General features: G+C 39.7%; 1 protein-coding gene across 9 annotated transcripts in view; it reads right to left on the bottom strand.

The window, feature by feature from the left end:
* The window catches only part of Pde4d (phosphodiesterase 4D), a 1,511,116-nt gene that overhangs the window by 194,887 nt on the left and 1,292,820 nt on the right, over window positions 1-23,409 (bottom strand). For all 9 annotated transcript variants that reach the window (XM_031359970.1, XM_031359969.1, XM_031359971.1 and 6 more), the window contains one exon: window positions 6,896-7,087. In XM_031359970.1, coding sequence (XP_031215830.1) covers window positions 6,896-7,087 — 192 coding nt within the window. The remainder of the gene's footprint in view (window positions 1-6,895; window positions 7,088-23,409) is intronic.

Below are 23,409 nucleotides of genomic sequence, written 5' to 3'. Positions count from 1 at the left end.
GGACCACAGCCTGTAATCCCCTCTCATACATTTCATATATACTTTCCTGGTATCTCTTCTGTTCCTTTAGAGAAGCCTGACTATACAGTGTATTAAAATCTAAAATTTATCTATGAGAGGTTACACAATTTTCTGTAGTTCAGTGGGGAGTAGGATCTTTCCAATGAACCATGTCTGCTTTGATTTAATTTTCTTTCTGAGACATTTCAGAAAGAGTCAAAGGAAGAATTACTTAACCCAGAGTAAAAACATGAATAGATAATGTATTCTCCTGCCTTCCTTAAGCCTAGCTCTGGAGGTAATACTCTAAGCTACTTACTGGACACAAGCTAAAGGAAGGATGGTGACTTAGTTAGGGTTTCCATTTCTGTAAAGAGACACCATGACCAAGACAACTCTTTTGAAGGATAACATTTAGTTGGGGCTAGCTTACAGGTTCAGATGTTCAGTCCGTTGTTATCATCCTGGTGGAAAGTATGGCAGCATCCATGTAGGCACGGCACTGGAAGAGCTGAGAGTTCTAGAGCTTTATCTAAAGGAAGTTGGGAGCCGAGGGACTCTTCCCCACTGAGCAGAGCTTCAAAGCCAACCCCCACAGTAACACACTTCCTCCCATAAGGCAACACCTCCTACCAATACTACTGTCTATGGGCCAAGCATATTCAAACCACCACAGCAGGGCTGTGACAGAAAACCAACACCAGGGGCTCTAGAGATGTGAGACACTGGGTAACTGTGAAAGAAGGTGTGACAGTCTGAACAAAAGGGTAAGAAGATATGTCCACAAGCAAGGAAGTTCCCAAGAACAACACGTTTTAACCATCTGAAAGGGACCAAGACAATAAGCCAAATATGTCCAAGGCTTTTTGCTGTAAAATGAATCCACCCACATCACTGTGTCTTCAACCCCTACTGCATATTCTGTATGTAGGAGTATAGTATGTAAACATGAGCAAAGAGCTCTCTGAGTCATCTCTGGATTCTGAATGTCATGGGCTATTCAGCAGAGGATAGGAAAGGTGGTCCAGTTATCAAGGTGAATTGATTTTAACCTAATTGGTTTGAGAGATAGCTTAAATTCAGTGGATGGGTTTTACAGTTCAATGCTCCTTGTCTTGTGTGGTGGTTACTCTTGTTGTCAGGTTTGATGAGCTGTAGAATTCCTTAGGAGACTATATTTTGGGCATGTCTGTGAGGATCTTTCCAGAGAAGTTCACTGAGATGGGAAGACCCATCCTCATTGTGGATTGTACCATGCCATAGCCTCAAGTCCTGAACTGAATTAACAAGAGAAAGCCGGTAGAGTACCAACAGTCATGCCATCTCTCCTTTGTGGCAGAGGATAAAATCCAATGGGCTCCCCACACCCTTGCGACTACCACTGGAGACACTCTCACTGCCATGCCTCTCTTGCCATGATGAACTGAACACTTAAAACTGTGAGCCAGAGTACGTTCTCATTGCTTAAACTGCTGTTGCGGGGGCAGAGGGTATTCTGCCAGAGCAATGACAAAAATAATGAGTGCACCTCTTGTCGTTGCTTATTGTCCCATTAATCTTTGCAATCGTATCTCTTCACAATTTCAAACTTCTGTCTCCTTATTATTCCATTCTCCTCATGTCCCTTCACGTCACAGCCAGGACAGCTGTCATTTCTCTGGCTGAGTCTACAGTTATACAAATATTTTACTGCTAAGTGTGGTTCACATCTGCTTTTCCTATGTTTACATCTTTACTATGCTCATACTAACACTGATGTGTTTCTAATTTTTTCTTGTGTGTGTATGTCTACACTTATGTTTGTGTACTTGTGGGTGGGCAGGCATGTGTGGGAGGCATGTGCACATGTGCACATGTGTGTTGAGGCCAGAAGTGACTGAGAGCATTTTCCCCAATTACTTCTTCGCCTTATTTGGAGCCATAGACTCTGTCTTTTAGTGAATATGGAGCTCACTGATAATCTAGAATGGATTCTATTGACCTCCAGGGACTCCTCCTATCTCAATAACCTGGGGATTACAGATGTACTCTGCTGCCACACCCACCTTTTACAAGGTTGCTGGAATCTAAACTAAGGTGTTTATGGTCACATGATAAGCATGTTAGCAATTAACCACTGTGACATTTGTGTTTAATAAACACAGCAGAAGTTTCTGGAAACATCTACCTTCTATGAGTGAATGTTTGTAGATTCTGAACTTTTTAATACTATCGAAATGCACACATCTTCTGAGTCAGATGCATGGCTGCTTTATTGTTTTTATGCACTACAAGATTTGTCATGGTTTATTTTTCACCAAATTTTTATAGTGCTTCATAGCCATTCCGTTTGTCAAATGGCTTTGTCTATTTACTCACAAATATTGTCCACAATGTATCATCAAAGTGATGTTCTCTAGAGATGATCAAAACTTTTATTGTATTTTGAAAAGATGAATATTTTCAGACTTTGGGTCATCTATTCAAAAATAGCATATTAATATCTCCATTTAAAGAAGTGAAGGATGAAATGAGACAGCAGATGCAAAAATATTCAGAAAAGTGAAGTGCAATATGCATGCATGATGTATGTTATGACCACTCCTGCTGGATTTTTCCTTTGTGTACCTCTGCTACTTATTAATACTCATTTATGGATGATCAGGCAGTGGCATCTTGCCAGGGAGTGATGATTTCTTTCTTCTCAATCCCTAATTAATTAAATAATTATACCCAAACTTACAGAGAATTTGTTTTTTCTAAAACATTTCATTCAAACAAAAGAGTTACAAACTCTTGACACTAAAGGATTTAATTGAAATGCCAGGTAAGAACAACATATATAGAAAAATCAAGGTGAGCAAAGTAGATTTTAATAAGATCATTCTCTGTAAATGTTGTGTAGTAGAGCTATAGACATTGCACATTGCTGAGAACTAGTTAAAGGAACCTGAGGTTTCCATACATGGCACATAAGCCATCAAATAAAGGGAGAGCAGAGTTCTGTATGTGTGGAAGATAAATGCTGTATTAAATTAAACATGAAGTCACAATTACTTTGTTTATCTTGTTTCTCAGCAAGTGTGAAAGAATGCCTCATTTCTCCTAGGAAAATACGCAGAGGAACTCAGAAAGCTGGGCACGTCAAGGCATTAATTTTCAACAATATACAGAATTGCATCATGATCTGATTCAATTTGTCATTCCTATGTGAGTCCTCCCAGCAGATAAAGGAACTCTTGAATTGGTACTGGGTAAAATGAGGTCATTCTTGTATAGCGCTTTGGAAATAAAGGCTTTTTTAGAATGTGAAATACCACCAACTTTTCATAAAACAGAGGTGCATATTTAGTCTTTCCTAACTTGAATAGAGGGCTTGGGACACATGACCTATATATTAGCATAACAAAATTGTTTTTCTAGAATTTTAGAGAACAGAGCATTTAACCGTTAAAATACTTCCCCCTCTTACCCACTACAAGTTCTCTGACCTTTCTTTTTAAATATTTTTTAATTGCTCAACTCTTTCTTTCATTCATATAACAAATTTTAGTTGTTTTCATTCCCAACTCCTTCCTCTCCTTTCTTCTCAACAAGTCTTCTTCACATTTCCATGTCTAATTTTGTGTGATCCATTGAGTTTCATTAGCATGTCTTGCTTGTCAATTGACCATGTTCCCTTAAGAAAGGTGAGAGCCTCCTGGGCCCCTTCCTAATCTATGGTAAAATTCTGGCAGGTCCTATCTTGTGTAGGTCTTCTGTAGATAATCAAAGCTGCAATCCATGATTACAATGGGCGCATCATGTCATGTCTAGATGTCTTTTTATCACATATTTCTCTGTCTTTTGGCTCTTACATTCTTTCTGCCCCTCTTCCTCAATGCTCTGTGGTCCTTGCGTGGGATGCTTTTTCTGTTTTATTATTTGGACTAGACAGCTTTTTTTGACTATCCATGGAGATTCTTGGACTGACTAGTCCTCTATCAATCTCTCTAGCTTTTTTGCTTGATCAGCTTATTGACCTTCCCCACTGTATGAGTCTCATATATATTATGCTAGGTAGGCAGGCACTCTATCACTGGGGGATAAATCTCCAGCCCTATTCATACTTTTCCCTTTGAGGTAGGGTCTTGCTGTCCTACCCAGGAGGGTCCTGGAGTCCATCAATAGCTAAGACAGTCCTTGAATTCTGCATCCTCTTGTCTCAACCTCTGAGTAACTGAAATTATGGGAGTGTACCACCAGGCTTGGGTGTGCAATGATTTTGTGCTTTCACCTTATCCTCAAGCTGCCTACCCTACTCTCACTGGTGATAATGGCTAAGCTTCCTGTTTGATGGAAAAGCAGCCATTATTATCCACTAATTCTCTAAACCCTTTTCTCATTCATCTCCATCTTTACATTTCTTCTTTTACTTGTTTCTCTTTTGTCTTCTCTAAAGAATACAATTCCAGGGTCTGGAGAGATAGCTTAGTGGTTAAGGGCACTGACTGCTTTTCCAGAGGTTCTGAGTTCAATTCCCAGCAATCACAAGGTGGCTCACAACCATCTGTAATGGGATCTGATGCCCTCTTCTGATGTGTCTGAAGAGAACAACAGTGTACTCATATATAAAGTAAATAAATAAATTAAAAAATGAATACAATCCTAGCCTTTACCATTTTTTTCAGAAACTTATTTCTTGAGCACATTTATGTCAGTAACTATGCATATCTGTAACTATCATTTCCCCTGATTTTTAGTCTCTAGCTTCTGGGCCTTCACTCAGCTCAAGTATTATTAATTTAATTTTTTTCCTCTCAAACTTTTTTCTTCCCTAGTTAGCTTTAATTCTCTCACTCCCCTCTCTCATCGATTTTCTAAAAATATACATTCACTGGCTTAGTGAACTGCTTTCAATTCACTCCCCAACCTATTGGGATTCTAACATTACCTGGCTAAGGTGCTTCACTCAAATGGCATCTAAGCACCTAGTGATTACAGAAGGTAATTGGTTCTTCTTATCTCTTTTAGTCCTGTAGACTGTTTACTTAGTCATTGTCAAAAGTTTGCACTCCTTTTGCTTCTCTTTCTCTACAAGCTACACACACACATATACACATGCACACACACCACCACCACCACCACCACCATTCTGTAGGCCTTGTGCCTCTTACATCTGGACCAATCTCTTTGCTGCACTTCACTACCTTTCATCCCATGTGGCCAATTGTGTTTCTATAATGATATTTGATGTGAATCCCTTTGCTATTATATCTTCATTGTACAGTCATTCCAAAATAGAATAATAATTAAAATATAATAAAAGTGAAACATGGTAAAGTCCAAAGGACTTCAGTGGCTCTCGGCTTTTATGGACTTTGTCTGATTCTTCCTCCTCTCTTACTGTCTGCTTCTCACAACCAGCCAAACATCATGCCTGCATTGTATCACTGTCTCCATATTTTACAGAACTCTTCCCTGAACCCATTACTCTCTCCTCATTTCGCTTGGGCAGAGAGCTTTCCTTTGGCCCATGTTTTGTGCTTGTGTAGTACCTTGTAAAACATTAAGGTGGTACTTACATTTTATTACAAATAGTTTAATATCATTCCTTCCTTCCCCTTAGATTCAGAGCTCAAAAAATATTCTAGGAGTTCAAGAAACATTCTCATTGTGTTTAAATGAATAAATAAACACCCCATGGACATTTTCAAACCTATAGAAGAGGGATGAGGATAACACAAAACAACCCCCTGGCAACAGGAAGTTATTTAGGAAGAAGAGTGGTCATCAGTATTACAACTGATTCGAGAAGTAGGAACTGAGAACTAAAGACTATGAACTGAACAAAGTCTATTTTTATTTCTAGAAGCCCATTCGTAGCCCCAAGCTGTTGCTTGGTCTATTGCCTTGGTGATCTTTTAGGGTACCAAGAATAACACTGGACCCACAAGGGTCCTATAAGACGTACTGTAAGTAGGTTCTGCGAGGTATCACAAGATGTTAAGTATAGCAGGATGAATGTTTAGTTGTTAGACAGCTTTTTTTGACTATCCTTGGGGATTCTTGGACTGATTACTCCTCTATCAATCTCTCTAGCTTTCTTGCTTGATCAGCTTATTGACCTTCCCCACTGTATGAGTCTCACATATATTATGCTAGGTAGGCAGGCACTCTATCACTGGGGGATAGAGGAGAGCCTCCTATCCAGAGGAGAGAGGAGGCTAATTGCATCCATTGCTAAATATGACAGTGCACATATTATGTAAGAAAAGGGACTTGTGCAGAAGTTTCCTCAACACAAAATGAATACAAATGTATAGGAAGCATATAAACTAAATGTTCTGGGGAAATGAGTTGATAATCCATGTATTATCTACAACCCCGTTAGTTTGAATTCTTTTCTAATCTGTTCCATGTCTTAAGTGAATTTGAGTATATTGCACCTAGTGATTTATATTCAGAACCTGGTTCCATTTGTACAAAATCTCTAAAAGATCTTGTCAGTTTCATGACTGTACACATCAATTGAGATATAGTCAATACACTGTCCATCTTCATGTAATAGGGGTCTTCAACCTAAGTTTAAGGCTTTTAAAAATATTAGAAAACATTCATGTGGCTGAGTATTTAAAGCTTGAGTCTTACATAAATATAAACTGATGTCTTATGGGTAATTTTCCATTAAATGTTTAATTTTACTTTTCCCAAACAATATATTTTCTAAGAAAATGTTATTCCCCTTCATCAAAGTAACAGTGCATTCAAGTTAAATCTACTATTCCTCTTCAGCTTTGAGGAGTGTATTCACTTTCTGCATCAAAGGAGGATGCAGTTGGATGAAATCATCATTTATGACATCATCTACTCCAGAGATGAATCTGCTCAGGTTTTTCTAGGTTTTTCTGCCTTTTCTGCCCACTCTTATACTCACATATCACTGGCAATCGAGGAGTTCCTGGACATAGACTTTGGAGAGAGGTCATAATCGCTGTCAGATCGATACAGGAAGGACTCCCGGCGTTGACTGTGGACAAAGTTTGCTTGGAGAATTAGCCCAGACCCTGGGCTGGTCATGGGATCCAAGGGACTCCGTCCCGCTGATGTGCCATTGTCCACATCAAAACTGTGAATAGAGGGAGAGAGTTACGTTGGTGGGAGCATTGGCACACTGGTATCTCAGCAGAGCAGTTAGCCTGATTTCAGTAATGACAGGAAGATATTATAACCGATTCTTGCTACTAAAAATTACAACACTGAACTAGAGATGTAGTAGTAGCATGTTTGCATGGTATAACAAACACGCTGAGTTTCAGCCCTAGCACTACAAGCAAGCAAACAAACAAACTCATAACTGTTCACATTCTTGTTTTTCTTGACTTTTGACAATCTACAAGGCAAAAGTCTTTCTAAACTTAATTTCATTTAAAAAAAAAATAGGTCATTCTCCAAAGTAGCTCTGATCATATAATTCCTGTTTAGAAAAGAACAAATTTAGAGTAATCCAGTAAATATTTGAGTTCAGTTGAACAACTGCCACTGTCTGATATCATGATCCACCTGAACCTGAACATGGGTTTTTTTTCCTTCTCACATTATTCCTATTCAATCATTTCTTCATCTTTTGCTGTGACCACATAATGACCTTAACAGTAGTTTCTTGAATCCATTTTCCAGTCTTTATCTAGCACACATATCTAGATAAAGATTTTAGAATGCAAATAATACTGACTACAACATTCATTAGTAGCAACCCTTCATCAGCTCACTTTGCTTCAGAATAAAGTAAAAACTTCTTGGCTAGACTGAAGGTCTTGAACATCTCTCAATTGCAAGCAGCCATCTTTTCATCCCATGGTACAACTTGGACCAGCAGGTACTTTACAATCAACTCACATTGAATTACCACCCGTCTCTGGCTATTGCTTCCTGAATTGCTCTCTTGATTATCCACCTCTCCTTTTCTAAGACAACTGACATTCATTTTTCAGGATATAGCTTTTATCTGAAAGTTTTGCCAAAAACCTCAGTCTTATGAAGCATTCTTTTGTTTTGTTTTGTTTTGTTTTGTTTGTTTGTTTGTTCGACACAGGTTTCTCTGTGTAGCACTGGCTGTCCTGGAATTCACTCTGTAGACCAGGCTGGCCTTGAACTCAGAAATCTGCCTGCCTCTGCCTCCCAAGTGCTGGGATTAAAGGCCACTACTGCCTGGCCTGCATTCTTGATGCTACCAATGACACTACCCTGTTTGTTCCTTATGGTCAAGATTGACAGTTAGTTGAAAACATTTACTACATGGTCTTATTGTCTAGGACTTTGAGATATCTCAGCACTTCATGTGTTCTTTCAAGAATTTTTATTGGATACATCAGCAACCTATGGCCAGACATGTCATAGACTCAAATAGAGAACCTATTAATATTATGATGCTAAGTGAATAAAATATTAACTCCTTATGATGCATCATTATACTGATAGATTAATAATATCTCTCATCCTTCATCTTAGGGTGTGCTATTTGCAATAGATGGTGAATGACCCTGAGATGCACCACTGGCCTAGGTGTAGACAATACGAGACTCCAGAATTCCCAACTCTAAGTGGAACATATGTCCTGTTGTCCTCTTCCAAAGGTTTAAGAACCACTGTAGAAGGGAATAGGAGGAAAGACAAGAGCCAGCAGTAGTAGATGACTACAACATAATATCTTCTGGACACAACAGGGTAGCTTCAATATGAATTCACAGTTATTGTGACATCATATACAATACTTATGCAAGACCAACCAAACCCCAGAATGGAGTGGGGAATGGACAAAGTCTCCCTCTTAGTTGAGGAATAGTAATTATGAGTGGTTAGCTGTTGGGAGAGGGAGAGTCAGTTGTCTCAAAAAGTGTAGCCCCTGAGAAATGCACAATGCTTCAGTGGAAGGCCACATTATCCAAAAATATTTGGGTAAAACATATTGATCTAGATTCAGAGAGATGTAAAGTTAGGTGGGAAAGAAAAAAGGAATGAATAAGAGAAAACTTGGAGGAGAGAGGATGAATATGACTAAATCATGTTCTACCAAATTCCCAAAGGACATATCCTGTATATGTATATGTCTCTATCCTTTACTGGGGCTAGCATAGATCAATGATAAAGTCAAATGACTGACACACATTAGGCCCTGTGTTTAACCTCCAGTACTATAACACAGAACAACAAACTCCTGTACTAAGTGAGATAAATGAACCTAGAAGAAATGACATGCACTGAGTTCAGTACAGGTTTTAAAGTTGAGGGACAAAAAAAAAAGCCATATATACAGTTTTCAATGGAGTAGTCATTAGAACCCAGATAGACTTTCTCAAAAAAGACAAAACAAAACAAAACAAAACAAAACAAAAACCGTTTCTAGTGAGACATCAATCAGCATCAAACTCAATTCTCATCTGTTCTTGAGAGAAGAGAATGACAGCCTGGGATAGGCCAGGGGGTGTGTGGCTAAAGGAAATTACTGAATGCACAAATAAATTCAAATTAAACTGTTAGCAACATGCCCCCATTAGAATCTTTATCTAGAACTGAACATGTAGCTCAGTTGTACAGTGCTGCCCTACATACAAAAATGCCCTGGGGTTTATTTTCAGTATGTGCATGTGCAACCACCCCTTCAAACACACACACACACACACACACACACACACACACACACACACACACACACATCCAATTTATGGCCCATTAGTTTAAAACATTTTTTTCTAGTTTTCTTTGCTAGATTTATTCACACTCGGTGTCATGTACCAAGTGTTCCAAGTAAGCCAAGCTGGGGAGTTAGAGGAATCATTGAATCATCGATCATCTATGCATCACCCGAACCAAACCTTTAAGCAGGAAAAACAAAAAGACAAAAACAACCAACCAAACAAACAAACAAAAAACAGGAAAAGGTATACTGTAGCTCAGGGAGTTAAAAAACTGTTTTCCAACTTCAAGTTTTCTTTGTGTCTACGTGGTGATGTGTGTGGTGCATGGGTGTGTGTGTGTGCTGGGGGGTGCATAGTACAAGCCAAAGGTTGATGGCAAATGTCTCCATCAACTGATCTCCACCTTGTTTTTTGAGAGAAATTCTCTCCCTCAACTTAGAGTTTACTATTGATTAATGGAGGTTGGCTGGTCAGTGAGCTCCAGGGACTCCCCAGTCTTCGCCTCACCAAAGATGGGGTTATAGGCATGTGTTGCCCAAGACAGGCTTTTTACTTGGATACAGGACTCATGAACTCAGGTCCGTGTGTGTGTGTGTGTGTGTGTGTGTGTGTGTGTGAATGATTTTATCGATGGAGCCATTTCTACAACCCTTTACTATTTTTCTTAGAATTATGTCATCTTATAAATATATTTGGTCCTGCCAAGACACTGGAGAACTATCTAATTAATCATTCACTTTATAGACAAAGATGACAGGTTCCTGAAAAGCTTATTGACTGAAGTGAATAAACTAAGGCTTAATTATGTATTGTTCCTGAAGTCCTCCCTGATTCCTCATGATGATTCCACGAGGCATGGACCAGTCAGTAGGTGTGGACCAAACAAGAGGCTTTGGACACACCTGGGTAAGCATGGGATGCTGGCCAGCCAGGGAAGGCAGGGTTGTAGGTAGTAAAGAGTGGCATCAGGATTAGGAAAACTCTTTTTGGGTACTAGTCATTAAACATGAATTTTTAAACACTTATTATGAGTATACTGTGATTAAAAACCATAAAAGCAATAGTATTAATTCAGGCTGGGATACCTGTGATGTTCCATAGAGGAGCAGTAACTAAAGTGAGCTTTTAGCACTACTCAATATGCAATTGGAAGACCCTACTCAGAAGAGTAGGGAGGGATCAGAATATATTTCTCTTTAAGGAGAGAGTCACAGAGGATCTAAGGATGGAAATGCTCTAGAAAACATCTGTGCTTGCTTCCTCTTATTAAAAGCATCTGTGCTTGCTTCCTCTTCTTATTTAGCAGGATGATGTTAGGGTTAAATGGAACAAAAGGAAACTTCTCTCTCCATGTTCTTATGAACAATCAGGGAGATGAAAGGATGTGATTTAGGGTTTGCTTTTTCTCAGTTTAACTGGATCAATGCCAACTAAATCACCAAAGGGAAAAAAATCATTAATTTATGTTTTTTAATTTCATTAAGAAAAGATACCCTACTGTAGATTTTTTGAAAAATATTACTAGATATCTTAAAGTATTTTGATAATAATGCAGTCATGGAAATCAAAACATTTTCTAACTAGATAAATTATGCCTGGTCTGAGATATGACTAGGTCTTTGCCATTTGTTTGTAAGATGCAATGCAAGACTTTGTCCACTAGATGGAGAGAATGCTCTTAAATATGGAGAACCTATTATAAAGTAATAGGAAAGTCTAAATTACCTATTAAAGACTCACAAAACCTCTTAAATATTACCTAAAATAATGCCACAAAAAATTTTAAACTGCTTATAAACATTTATTAAAGTTATACCAATCTAAGAAACATTTGCATTAGCTTTACTTTTAAATGAATTCATTTCTTTCTTTTTCAAAGAGTGATCAGACTGGTCTGTAACTTAGAGGTCCAAGTGCCTTCCAGCCTCAGTCCCTTGAGTAGGTGGGACCGAAGGCATACACCACACATGCAAGAATTTGCCTTAGGACCAGGCTGACGAGGAGGAGCTGAGAACAGTAGCTGATGTTCTATTGGAACTTTACTTTAAAATTACTCAGGAAGACACCACTGATCCTCCAAAGTACATCACTCAATATCTGTTATACTGAGCAAAGCACCACTGGTACCAGCAATAGCCTGGGAATGGCTTTTAAGTTTGGGAATGCGGGTTTTCTCAGAATTGTTTGATTTGGGAGGTAGGCATTTATTCTGAGGTCATCAGGATGCTAGCTTCTTTAATCAAAATTCATTACCAAGCAAAAGCTATTATTACCGAAAATATCTAGCTCAAAGTATTACCAAATATCAGTAGTGGTGAATAATACTATAGAAAGGTTTTATATAATAAAGAATTTAGTGAACAAGCTTGTGTAGTTCTTTGTTTTTAGATTAATAGTGGGGGGGAATACAGATATATGAAGCATAACATTTCTCAACAAGGCAGTACAATCTAAAAAGGAACAAGGCTAAATGAATAGCACTAGTTATGAGTAGTCCTCAAGCTTAGTGCATGGAAGGAGTAAAGGGCCCAGGCAGAGATGAGGATGCTGAAAGGGAAGCAACAGAGAAGCCAGCTTAGGAAAGGGTGGTGGTGGATATAGTCAAGCAGGACACAGAGTTGGACTACATTTGTGGGCTGGCACTAAAGAGTGGTGGGGACATACAAAAGTGGCAACATTGTACAGTACAGCCATACCTTAGGTATGTAGGTAGGCTGGGTATGTGACTAGAAACTGGGCCAAGGCATGTCAGTATCAGATCACTAAAAAGAGAAGTGTGAAAAGACACACAGCCTCTTAACAGCCAATGCCCAGGTCTGAGATGTGGGAGACTGTTTACATTCATGATTTGTGGAAACAAATGTGTTGTTTTTGAGATTATGGGGAGAGTAGAATAGCCACGAACCAAAGGATGAGGGAAGAGCCCCTCCCAAATAGAAGGCTTCCTAACTAAACCCTTCAACTATGAGAAGGAGGGGCATACCTTCAGAGAGGTCTTGTTTGGTAGAAACAACAAAAAACAGTACTTGTTTCTTGCCACGGGCTACAAATCAACAGAACATGAGACTACTTATTATTGGCTTAACTTTCTGAAAATTAGCTTCATTTAAACTGAGAGCTAATTGATGCTGAAAACAGAGACAGCTTGAGATGAGCTGCTCAGTTTTGAAACATGGCTTCACCTACAGTCCTTGGTATTAAAAAACCAAGAGAGAGAGAGAGAGAGAGAGAGAGAGAGAGAGAGAGAGAGAGAGAGAAGCGGCGTCAAAGCGATAAGGAGTAACGAGTTTCCTAAGCTTCCTCTGATTCACATTAAGATCTGCTGAATGAATTCCCACTAGACTCACTGCCGCTCAGGTGGAGCCCAAGGCACAATATAATCTGAAGTTTGGGAAAGTAGCAAAAGAATTGAAGAGGCACAATATCTAATCACAATAATGATACTGACAATGGTGATAAGTTTTGGGGGGGTGCTCGGTGTGCCCCACATTTTGCTTTCTGCACATCACATCTTCACCATTGGAAGGGGCCACCATACGTTCCCTAGTTTTTAATCTAACCAAAGGGAACCCTGGAACCTATGAAAGTGCCTCTACATTAAGTAACGTGTTCAGAGCTATTCTTCACAGGAGTCTGTTTTAAACCCAAACTGTCTGACGCTAGAGCCTGGGCAAATGAACACTATGTTTATGTTTATAACTTCAATGTCTCCTATGATGGTAAGAAAACAGAACAGTTCTTAGCATCTTTACTGGGACAGACGTTTCAGTGTTAACTTTTTGAAAGCGATATCTCGAGTGACTCATAGATCACACATGCCAAAGCTTTTTCTGCAACTTAACATTTTTTGTTGTTGTTGTAAAAAAAAAAAAAAATTGAATATACCAGTAGGGTCTAAAGCAGATTCTTCAATGGCCTGTTTGGGAGATTTCTTTGCAGAATCAGAGGATTCTCTTTGGATTGAGGGAGTGTTTGGAAGTCTGTGAAAGGTCTTAGCTCATGGACAACAGTGAGATGCTATACTATTTTCCCCCTAAACACAGTGCAGGCCTTACAAGAGCTGACTTTCATCAATAGATGGTTGTAGGAAAGTGTTGATGCAGCTATATTGGTCCCTTGGAGTGGGGAAGTAAGCGTCAGGACCTAATGCATTCAGAGCTCTTGGAAGGTTGTGTGTGGCGGGCGGTCTTTTTCTATGGAGCCTTCTTTCCTCAAGAGATAGACAGAAATTAGAAAAACGGGATAACCAACAGAACTGCTCCCAGATCTCTCCATTTTTCCATTTCAGTGCAATCAATAGATAGTAATGGAGTCTCTATCTACCTCCAATCCCACTGCCTCAACTGTCCCCATACTTCTTGTCTACTAACCTTATAACTGTTTGTTAAGGCTCGTTTCTTACCATTTTTTCCTGAAGGTAGATGCTCTTATTCTGGTGGGAATATTTTGATTCTCAGCTACCACATGGATCTCTCCCCTGAGCCTGCTTTGTTCCTGAGTAAATTCTTCATTTCATTTCCTCTAGCCCTTAAGATCATATACTCAACAGCAACTGAAGGATTGTGAGGTGAGACACAGTAAGGACTACAGTGGCTAGTCTCCTAAGAGTCCTTATCAATGTTGAGTCCCCTGAACTAAGCGGTCTGTTCAGAGGCTTCCTGGGAAAAATACTCGGCTGAATGCTCATGGGAACATTAACTAAACCCTTAACTTAAGCCAGGAAGAAGCAGCTATATACTGCTTCTGAAGCCATGTGCTGAGAATGAGGGTCTGCTCACAGCACAGGCTTTGTGGTCCATGTTTTAAGGTGAAGGGATTCTAAGAGGGTTTAAGTTAGAAAGACCAGGTTTAAATTTTGAGCCTTGGTTCTGTTCCTAATTAGTTAAGTACTCTTGGCTAAATCATTTACCTGCAAAGTCCCACTTCCTGATAAAGAAACACAGGTAGTTCTGAGGCCATTATGAGGATTATAAGAGAATATGGTTAGAAAGCATTTATCTCATTGCCTGGCAGCTAGTATATGCCCAGTATAGCCAGGAGGCCAATGTTTTAGTTTTGTTAATCTTTATCTTCCACTGAGATCATCCACCAGGATCATTGTCTCTATGTGAGTCACTCTGTGTGTCTAAACACAACACTTTGAGAAGAATCTAAATGGAGACATGAGGGAGGAAGGGACATATGGGACAGATCAGGGAAGTGCACCCTGGCCATCAATGAGGTGTCAGATGCTGGCCCAGTTTGCTCTTACAGGTTTAGCTGCTTTGAGGGCACCTACCCTCCTCCAAGATACTGGAATGGTACCATCCTGGGCAAGAGTAGAGATTCACCAAGGAGAAAGAACAGTTCCCTGGTAGGAAATACAAGGCATAGAGGTCCCCACAACTACTGCAGGCTGTAGCTGAATAGAATGGGTAGAAACAATGTGTCCGTCTTTCATCTCCAGATGTAGGGTGCACCTAGAGGCAATTACATGGTTATATAGTTTGGCTTTTTTTTTTTTTTTTTTTTTTTTTTTTTTTTTTTTTTGGTTTATTTCTGCTTAACTTCGCCAAGAGTGCAGCTTCCCTGTCCTTCATTGTTATCTATCCAATGTGTCTACTTGGTGTCTAGCCACTGGGGAGGAGAAGGATGCTGACCCTCATGTATAAGGATGTCTGGATGATGTTTAAGAGTTCCTCTACATATCAAGTATTTCACTCATTCTTATCAGTACCATGTGATTATAAAATATGTTTCATATGAACACTAGTGATATGGGACCTCTCAACATTTTTCTGAAAGCCAGATAGCTCCTCTGCAATAAAGAAAACACTTCACAAAATAAACTATTTTGATATTTTTTTTACCGAGTCTATAGAAAACGGCATTTTATAGTAATATGCACATATGATGCCTTCTTAACGAAAAACTGAGCATCAAATGTAAACAGGATACTCAGGACATTTCATTACCTTACTAGATTAAATGTTACTTTGGCTGCTTGTTTGCATTTTTATGTGTATTTCCACAAAGGTTAGGCATGCAACCCCAAAGGAAGAACGACAATATCAACCAACCAGACCCCCCAGAGCTCCCAGGGACTAAACTACCAATCAAAGGTTATACATGGAGGGACCCATGGCTCCAGACACATATGTAGCAGAGGATGGCCTTGTCCAGCATCAATCGGAGGACGCCGTTGGTCCTGTGATGCCCCAGTATAGGGAAATGCCAGGTTGGGGAGGTAAAGGTGGATGGGTGGGTGGGGGAACACCCTCATAGAAGCAGGGGAAGGGGAGATGGGATAGGGGATTTTTTTGGGGAGGGAGACTGTGAAAGGGGATAATATTAAAAAAAAAAAGACAACCGCAGTAGCTGTCTACAAAATGTCACAGTGGATAAAGCACTTGTTATTCTGAAGTTGCTGCCCTCTGAGTTTTACCCCTAGAAGCTACATAAAGGTGAAAGAAGAAATATGGCACCACAGAGCTATCCTACACATGTGTATGCACACACATGCACACAAATGAACATGCATGAGCACACACACACACACACACACACACACACAGAGAGAGAAAGAGAGAGAGAGAGAGAGACAGAGAGACAGAGAGACAGAGAGAGAGAGAGGGCATGAACTAAATTTTATTTCTCTTTCACATAAACAAAAGCCTGGCACTGACAGTATATACTCATTTATAGTAAAATATTTGATAGTTTATTAGTAAAAGTATCAGGAGATCTCAGGAAACAATAGTCATTTACGGTTTGTCAGTGGCAAGTGACAGTCTAAAGTAACACAGGACAATAAAGGAATGTAAGGTGAAGTTGATAAGTGGAGCTTGATGTAAGAGAAAATAAGTTGTACTGGCCTTGTGCATTCTGGTCAAGTAATACAGAAAGACTCCATTTTTTTTTTGAGGTACTTATTAGACCATTGTGGTAGACCAAATATTTGATCCTGGAAGCTGTTGTCTATAATATGACTGTGCTTGAAAACAAGGCCTTCACAGAGGTGACAACAGTTAAGCGAGGTTGCAAGGAGAGAGTCTTAGTCCAAGAAGGCTCCAAAGAGTTGTCCTCTGAACTCCACACATGTGTTATGGCATGAGGGCACCCACACTCACAGCATGTCACACACACATAACAACAATATTTTAAGTCTGTTTTGGCTATTCGGGGTCTTTTGTGGTTCCACATCAATTTTCAGAGTTGCTAGGAGAATTGCTTTTCTACTTCATTGAAAAAATGTTATTGGAATTTAGGTGTGCACTGCAGAGACATCGCTAGTTACTATGAACAGTAGAGGCAGGTCCAGAGTTTTAGTCTTTCGATGTATGAACATGCGTAAGAAAGGAGGAGAACAGGAACACACAAGGGAATTGGTCAAACTAAGAAGATTCTGCACAGCAGAGAACAAACCAAGAACACTGGGGGAAAAGCAACCTACAGGTGGATAGAAGCATGTTTAAACCTTTTCTTCCTTTCTTTGTTCTTTTGAAACAGGGTTTCTCTGTGTAGTTCTGGTTGTCCTAGATACTTGCTTTATAGACCAGGCTGGCCTGAAACTCATGTAGATGTGCCCATCTCCGCCTCCCAAGTGCTGAAACTAAAGATGAATGCCATCATGCCCAGCTCAAACCACATTTTTAATAAAGGGTTACTGTCCATTAACAGTTAAAGGACACAGTTCTCTAGACTGATTGTATCTGGGGGGGCGGGGGTCACAAACAGCCCCATAAGGACCACTGACTCAGTTTCCCTCAAACACAGTTCTCCAATTCCTACAGGCAAAGAGGAGGCAAAGAACGTTTCTATCCTTTTTATTTTTCCTTTTTAATACAGAACAAACTAAAATTGTTTTAAGAAGCTAGCACTGGGAGACGTATTTTTGTGCTCTGCCCCCGCGTCCTCCCACTCCCTCACACTTATCCTCCAAGTTGCAGACAGAATAATCATGCTAAGATGATAATCAGGTCCTGGCAAAGTCCCCGCTCACCAGTTCCCCTGTCCTCACAGTGACCACAGGCCCTTGGGGATCTGGGTCTCCACAGTTTCTCTAATGGCATCTTGTACCTTCATCTTGGGTCACTTAGCGCCTTTCTTTCCATTGAAGTGTGTGCATGTTCTTCTTCAGGGCTCCTTACACCTGTGGCACTCTCTGCCGACGTAATGTCTTCCCAAGTTATTAGCTCAATTTCACCCTAGTAAAAATTTTACTCATAGTGGGCTAGCCTCATGCTGTCACACATAGAATTGCCATCCTAATCTCTGAGGTTTAACCATTTCTCTATGTCTCTCTTTATGTCTTCAGAATATTCACTAGCCTTTGATAAACTAATTTTTATTTACTATGGTCTCCTTCCCTTTAGGATGTATGTTCCAAATGTACAGATATTTTAACCTATTTTCTTCATTAGTGCATCAGCAGCATCTACAATTGTGCCTTGTGGGTAGTACTTGCTCAATAAAAAATCATGAATTTATAAATACCTTTAGATACAGCACTACTGTCCACTATGGTTAAGTATATGTCTCTACCTCAAACAAGTATTATTATTTCTTCAAAATATGATAAGTGACTGGCCATTTGTTTAAAGGAATGAGATGGAACATGTCACTTAAAGAAATGCTCTGGGAAGAAACTTCAAAGGCTGTAGTCATAAAGAACATTTTAATCAGGAATATTTTGCAGATTTTCAAGTCTCACCTATAGCCAGCCATGTGATCAGGAGTTGTCCATGTTTTATGGCACATAAAGGTCATACAGTTTTGAGAGCCCACTTTGAAAAAAATTACCAAGAAAAAAAAACCTTATGTTTTTGAAACTACACAAAAATCTGTAATTATGTGGTATCCCCACCACCCCCACCTACCCCAGAACAAGGAAGGAACTAAGACAAGCAGTAAGCAAGAGCCCGGGACCTGATCCTCACAGGTCCACTGCAAATGGGGATCCACAGCCAGAAAGGAGGGGGGAAGGAACAACACAGCACACATGGTACAGAGGGACTTTCCCTAACGGGAGAGTGAGAAACGGCATCTTTCTCCAGATCTAGTGCACACCTTTGCCAGACATTTCTCCTGCGATGACCATCCTCTGCTTCTGAGGAATATAAGGGTGAGCCCATCAAACAGGACATTTAATCACTCTGAATGTCTGAAGAGAATCATCTTGCAGGTGTACTGTCTGTCTCCCTAGAGATTGTGTTTTCCTTTCGGAAGATGGCTTTTTAAAAATGTAATTCCCACCATATCTCTGGTTATGTTGTATTTAGCCTTACCCAAATTAATTTTCCTAAGGCCTTAATTGAGTGGGTAAGAATTATTAAATGATGACTCCCTTGGGAAAATCCTTAGCAATAAAATATTATAGGTTAAATACATTTTAAAAAGTCAAGGTAAAATTATAGTTGAAAACAAAATTGTAGTTGTTATTCCAGTTTCTTTTAAATCTGTAATGTGAGTCTGATTCTTTTTCTGCTAATGAATGTGAAAGCTCATACAGCCATGTTTTTTTCTAGATCTGTACTCACCCTCAAACAGGTCAGGAAACCGCTCCCCAGCCCTGCTATTAAATCTATTTTGGAGAAGTGATATTACTCAGTTTCCAACCTCAGCCACCCAAACACATGGCTTTTCCACATTCTGGGTAGAAGAGAACAGAAAAGGGTTTCAGAGAGTGGTGCAGCCTGGGTTAGACATCACTGCTTTACTCCTACCAGGGTAAAGGCTTTACAGGCACATTATCTGATGTTCCAAAACAACTGTTCTCCTCTGGTCTTATTTTAAAATACACCATGGAGAAGAGAACAGGAAAGTGTGCATGCATGCGCAGAAGGGTCCTTGGTGTATTGTGGTCGTCATGCTGGGGGATTATCGTTTGATGGGCTGTTGGAAAGGGTGTAGGGTCTCCTTTAACAACGACTTTAATGGGCTATGCAAATCTTCATGTTTTGCTGAAATAGTTTTGGATGTGATTGTGGTGAAAGAGAAGAGGATCCTGGAAAAGTAAGAAGTTCTATAATCAAGACCACCCATGGGCAAACCCTGTTTGCTGTCTGCCAGATTGCATTCTCAGCTTCTTCCCCAACAGACGGCCCCATTGCTTGGCCGTGTGACTGGCTGTGAGTGGAAACACTACATGCTGACCCCTACCTCTTAACACATGCTTGCCTGGGCGTCCCTTCTCCTTGCAGGTAGATGTAGACTATGCTAGAGCAGGGCAGATGGTGGGCAGAAAGGCCTGAGGATTCCTGGCCACTGGTTCAAGAACAGGCTAAAAGGTGCCTTTCTAAGCACTACTATGGAATGTTACTGACATGAACTTATTGTTTAAATTGTTTGTGTTTAGGGTTTGTTAACACAGCGATATCTAATACAGTATGTTATAGCAATGTAAACTTTCAGTGCTAACTAAAGACAAATTTTCTTTCAAACATCTCATTTTAACCTATCCTAGGACCCCGTGAAACCAACAATCTCTTCCCTTCTTGCTTCTTAGGTTTTCTTTTCTTTTTTTTTTCCTTAAATTCTTTACTAGCACCTACTTTCATTAAGGAATTTCTTGCCATCCAAGAAATGCATAGGAGGTATGAGAAAATAAGCTTGCTAGCATGACATGGACTGTAATGTCCTATAGAATGAAGGTGAGTCCAGTTCTGCTCAGCCTCAATGGTGATCAGAAAGGGGACACAGCAGCAGTTCCAGGCACAGATCTAAAGCCTGGGCTTATCTCTTGATCATAGATGTACACAGCACAAGTATGCACCATGTATGTGGTATTTAGTCTTAGTCTGCAGCACAGGTATGTACCATGAATGTAGTGTTTAGTCTCAGACTACAGCACAGTTATGTACTGTGCTTCTCAGTGTATCCTGTATGCTTATCATGTATACTTAGTGAGCTTATCATGTATGTAGTTCTTAGTCTGTAGCACATGTATGTAGTATTTAATCTCCATCTGCAGCAACAGTTATGTACTGTAACTACCACTGGTGATTGGTGATAGTCTAATTGCAAACATATTCATTTTTGCAGGAAAAAAAGTTCTGATATAAGTTCTATTTTTTTCATACATCAAATGGAATTTAAAAATAAAGGAATTAGTTTTTATATTCTTAAAGTTAAAATGAGCAAAACAAAACAAAAACAAACAAACAAAAAACAAAAACCCCAAACAAACATAAAAACAAACAAAAAATCCACTATTAGCTCCTATTTTGCTGACCTCTGAAATTCTTTTTTGGCCAGTTTTTGAAAATAGGCCTTGAGAATTAGAGTAAGGAGATGGCCCTACCTCATGAAATGCAAACCAGGAGCTCTGTGAGCACTAGGCACTTGACACCATCTTTGCTTTGGTTTTTTTTCCTCCTGTAACTGAAACAGTTTAAAATCGTAAAGTATAACCCTTTGTCTTTCTGGTTCTGTGAACTTTAGAACTAAAATTTTAATTTATAAAAAGGAAAAAAAAATCAAATCTTGTTCCTATTTGTATGGCTCTTAGCTTTTCCCTAGGAGGAAGCCGCTCCTTAACCTGGCAGTGAAGTTATGGATTTCCATTCCATGCATGCCCCTGAGCCCACAAAAGCACCCCAGGCCTCATGAAAATGATCTCTTAGGATTGTGGCTATCTACCATTCACCACATGCCAGAGCCTCTGATGACCTCTTACTCCAACCAGGCAGAGATGAAAGCCTTCCTCCCACAGGCCTCTGCCCTGTGCCTTCTCCCTTTGTCCCACATTTCTTTCCTACCATTATAGTTACTATTATTTTACTGGACCTAATTGTGAACAGCAGTGTGCTAACATATGTATAAAATGGGCAATAATCAAGTCAGGACAGCATCAGCAACACTTTACACAGTAAAAACATTGACGGGCACATCTCAATTGTACAAATGAGATAGAGCCAGATACTTCACTACATTCAGCCATTATTCTCAAACATTTCCAAAGCTCATTTTCAGTATTTGATGAAGTTCCAAGAATGACTTGGATACCAGGCCATAGGGGTGGCATGACTTATTCTCATGAGGGGTTTTAAGGAAGGCAATGCTATTCCCAGGCTCTCATAGATTCAAGAAGCTGCACTGTGAGTCAAACTCATACCTTCTGATTTTTGGACTAAAGATATAAATGGAGGACTAAACAATCAGATTAGTTCAAATTTCATAAAGCTCAAACCAAAGGAAATTTGTATTGTGCTGTGTTCTGTGAGGATGCAGATACACTATTTATCTAAGCACGGTTCTCAAAGCCTTTGAACAGAATACAACAATTTGCTAAAATGAAATAACATATTTACATGTTTCTATACAATCAAATGAAAATATTGGAAGATATTAGAAACCTCTACCTTGTTAATCATCCTAATGGCATTGGTAAGACGTAAATGGTCAATGTGAAATTCAACTTAGAAGGTACTCAAACAAACATTTAAATACGTCTTGTTAAGTATGTTACAGAGCAACACTGCAGGACAGACTTGCAGAGACTATTTGTGTAGTACCTTTCTTTATAACACAAGATAAGAGCCCACCCCACTCTCCAATCCTAGGTTGGGAGTTGGACTCAAGTGCGGATTCAGATTCTGCTAGCCTCCGGTAATTATTTTCTCAGGCCTCCTGATGTTGCTTGAAGCTACTTTATTAATGGAGGTGGGGCAGAGAAGCCATCCTTCAATCTGCATTGCTATCTCACACATCACTTTGTCAAGGGCTTTAGAAAGCAAATACTCTTGATTATTCTGAATCAACAGATCTGTTTAGAGTCAGAAATTTGTATTATCTGAAGTTGTGGTAGGTTATCCAGATGGAATCGCGAGACTTGCTGATACATGAGGTTTTTTTCCAACTTCAGCATCCCTTATTCCAACTAGACAGCAATGAACTCTACTCATATTCCTCTGCCATAGCTTGAGGGAGGGAGGGAAAGAAGGAGTCATGTGAGTTTCCTGTGATTTTCCTGATTATACACCCTGTGTTTGTACAGCTTTCTCTATCTGGTTACTGGGATTTTGTGAATAACTGAATAGAAGGGAAAAAAAAAAAACAGAAAAGAAGGAAAAGAAGGACACAAAATCTGTCCCAACACCAAGGGTAACTGGGACCAGCAGGACCCAGGCACACAGGAACTATGCCAACCCAGTGGCATCAATTCCTTCCCATCTGTCTGGGCCTGCACACCTTAGGTGCAAGCCATGCAGCAAGTCCCATAATACCCGGAGGAAGCTCTACTCCCAGGCACTCTAACAGGCCCAGGATCACAAAATCACAGAATCACAGGATCACAGAGACAGCTTGAATCTGAGGAGTTCTGATACAACCAGGATAACAGGAAGGACATGCTCCAGTCAGATTTAGGAGGGCAGGTAGCTGTAAAGATAACTAGATGGCAGGAGGCAAGTGTAAGAAAATAAGCAACAGAAACCAAGGTTACTTGGCATCATCAGAACCTAATTCTCTCACCATAGCAAATCCTGGACACAACATCACACCAGAAAAGCAAGATTCAGATTTAAAATCACTTCTCATCATGATGATACAGGAAATTAAGAAGGACACAAATAACTCCCTCAAAGAAATACAGGAGAACACAGGTAAAGAGCTAGACGCCCCTCAAGAGGAAACACAAAAGTCCCTTAAAGAATTACAGGAAAACACAATCAAACAGGTGAAGGAAGTGAACAAAACCATCCGGGATCTAAAAATGGAAATAGAAACAATAAAGAAATCAGAAAGAAAGACAACCCTGGAGATACAAAACCTA

The sequence above is a fragment of the Mastomys coucha genome, unplaced genomic scaffold (assembly GCF_008632895.1).
Source record: "Mastomys coucha isolate ucsf_1 unplaced genomic scaffold, UCSF_Mcou_1 pScaffold8, whole genome shotgun sequence".
NCBI lineage: Eukaryota > Metazoa > Chordata > Mammalia > Rodentia > Muridae > Mastomys > Mastomys coucha.
The sequence above is the reverse complement of the archived record's forward strand: the minus strand, read 5'-3'. Positions and strand labels throughout refer to the sequence as shown.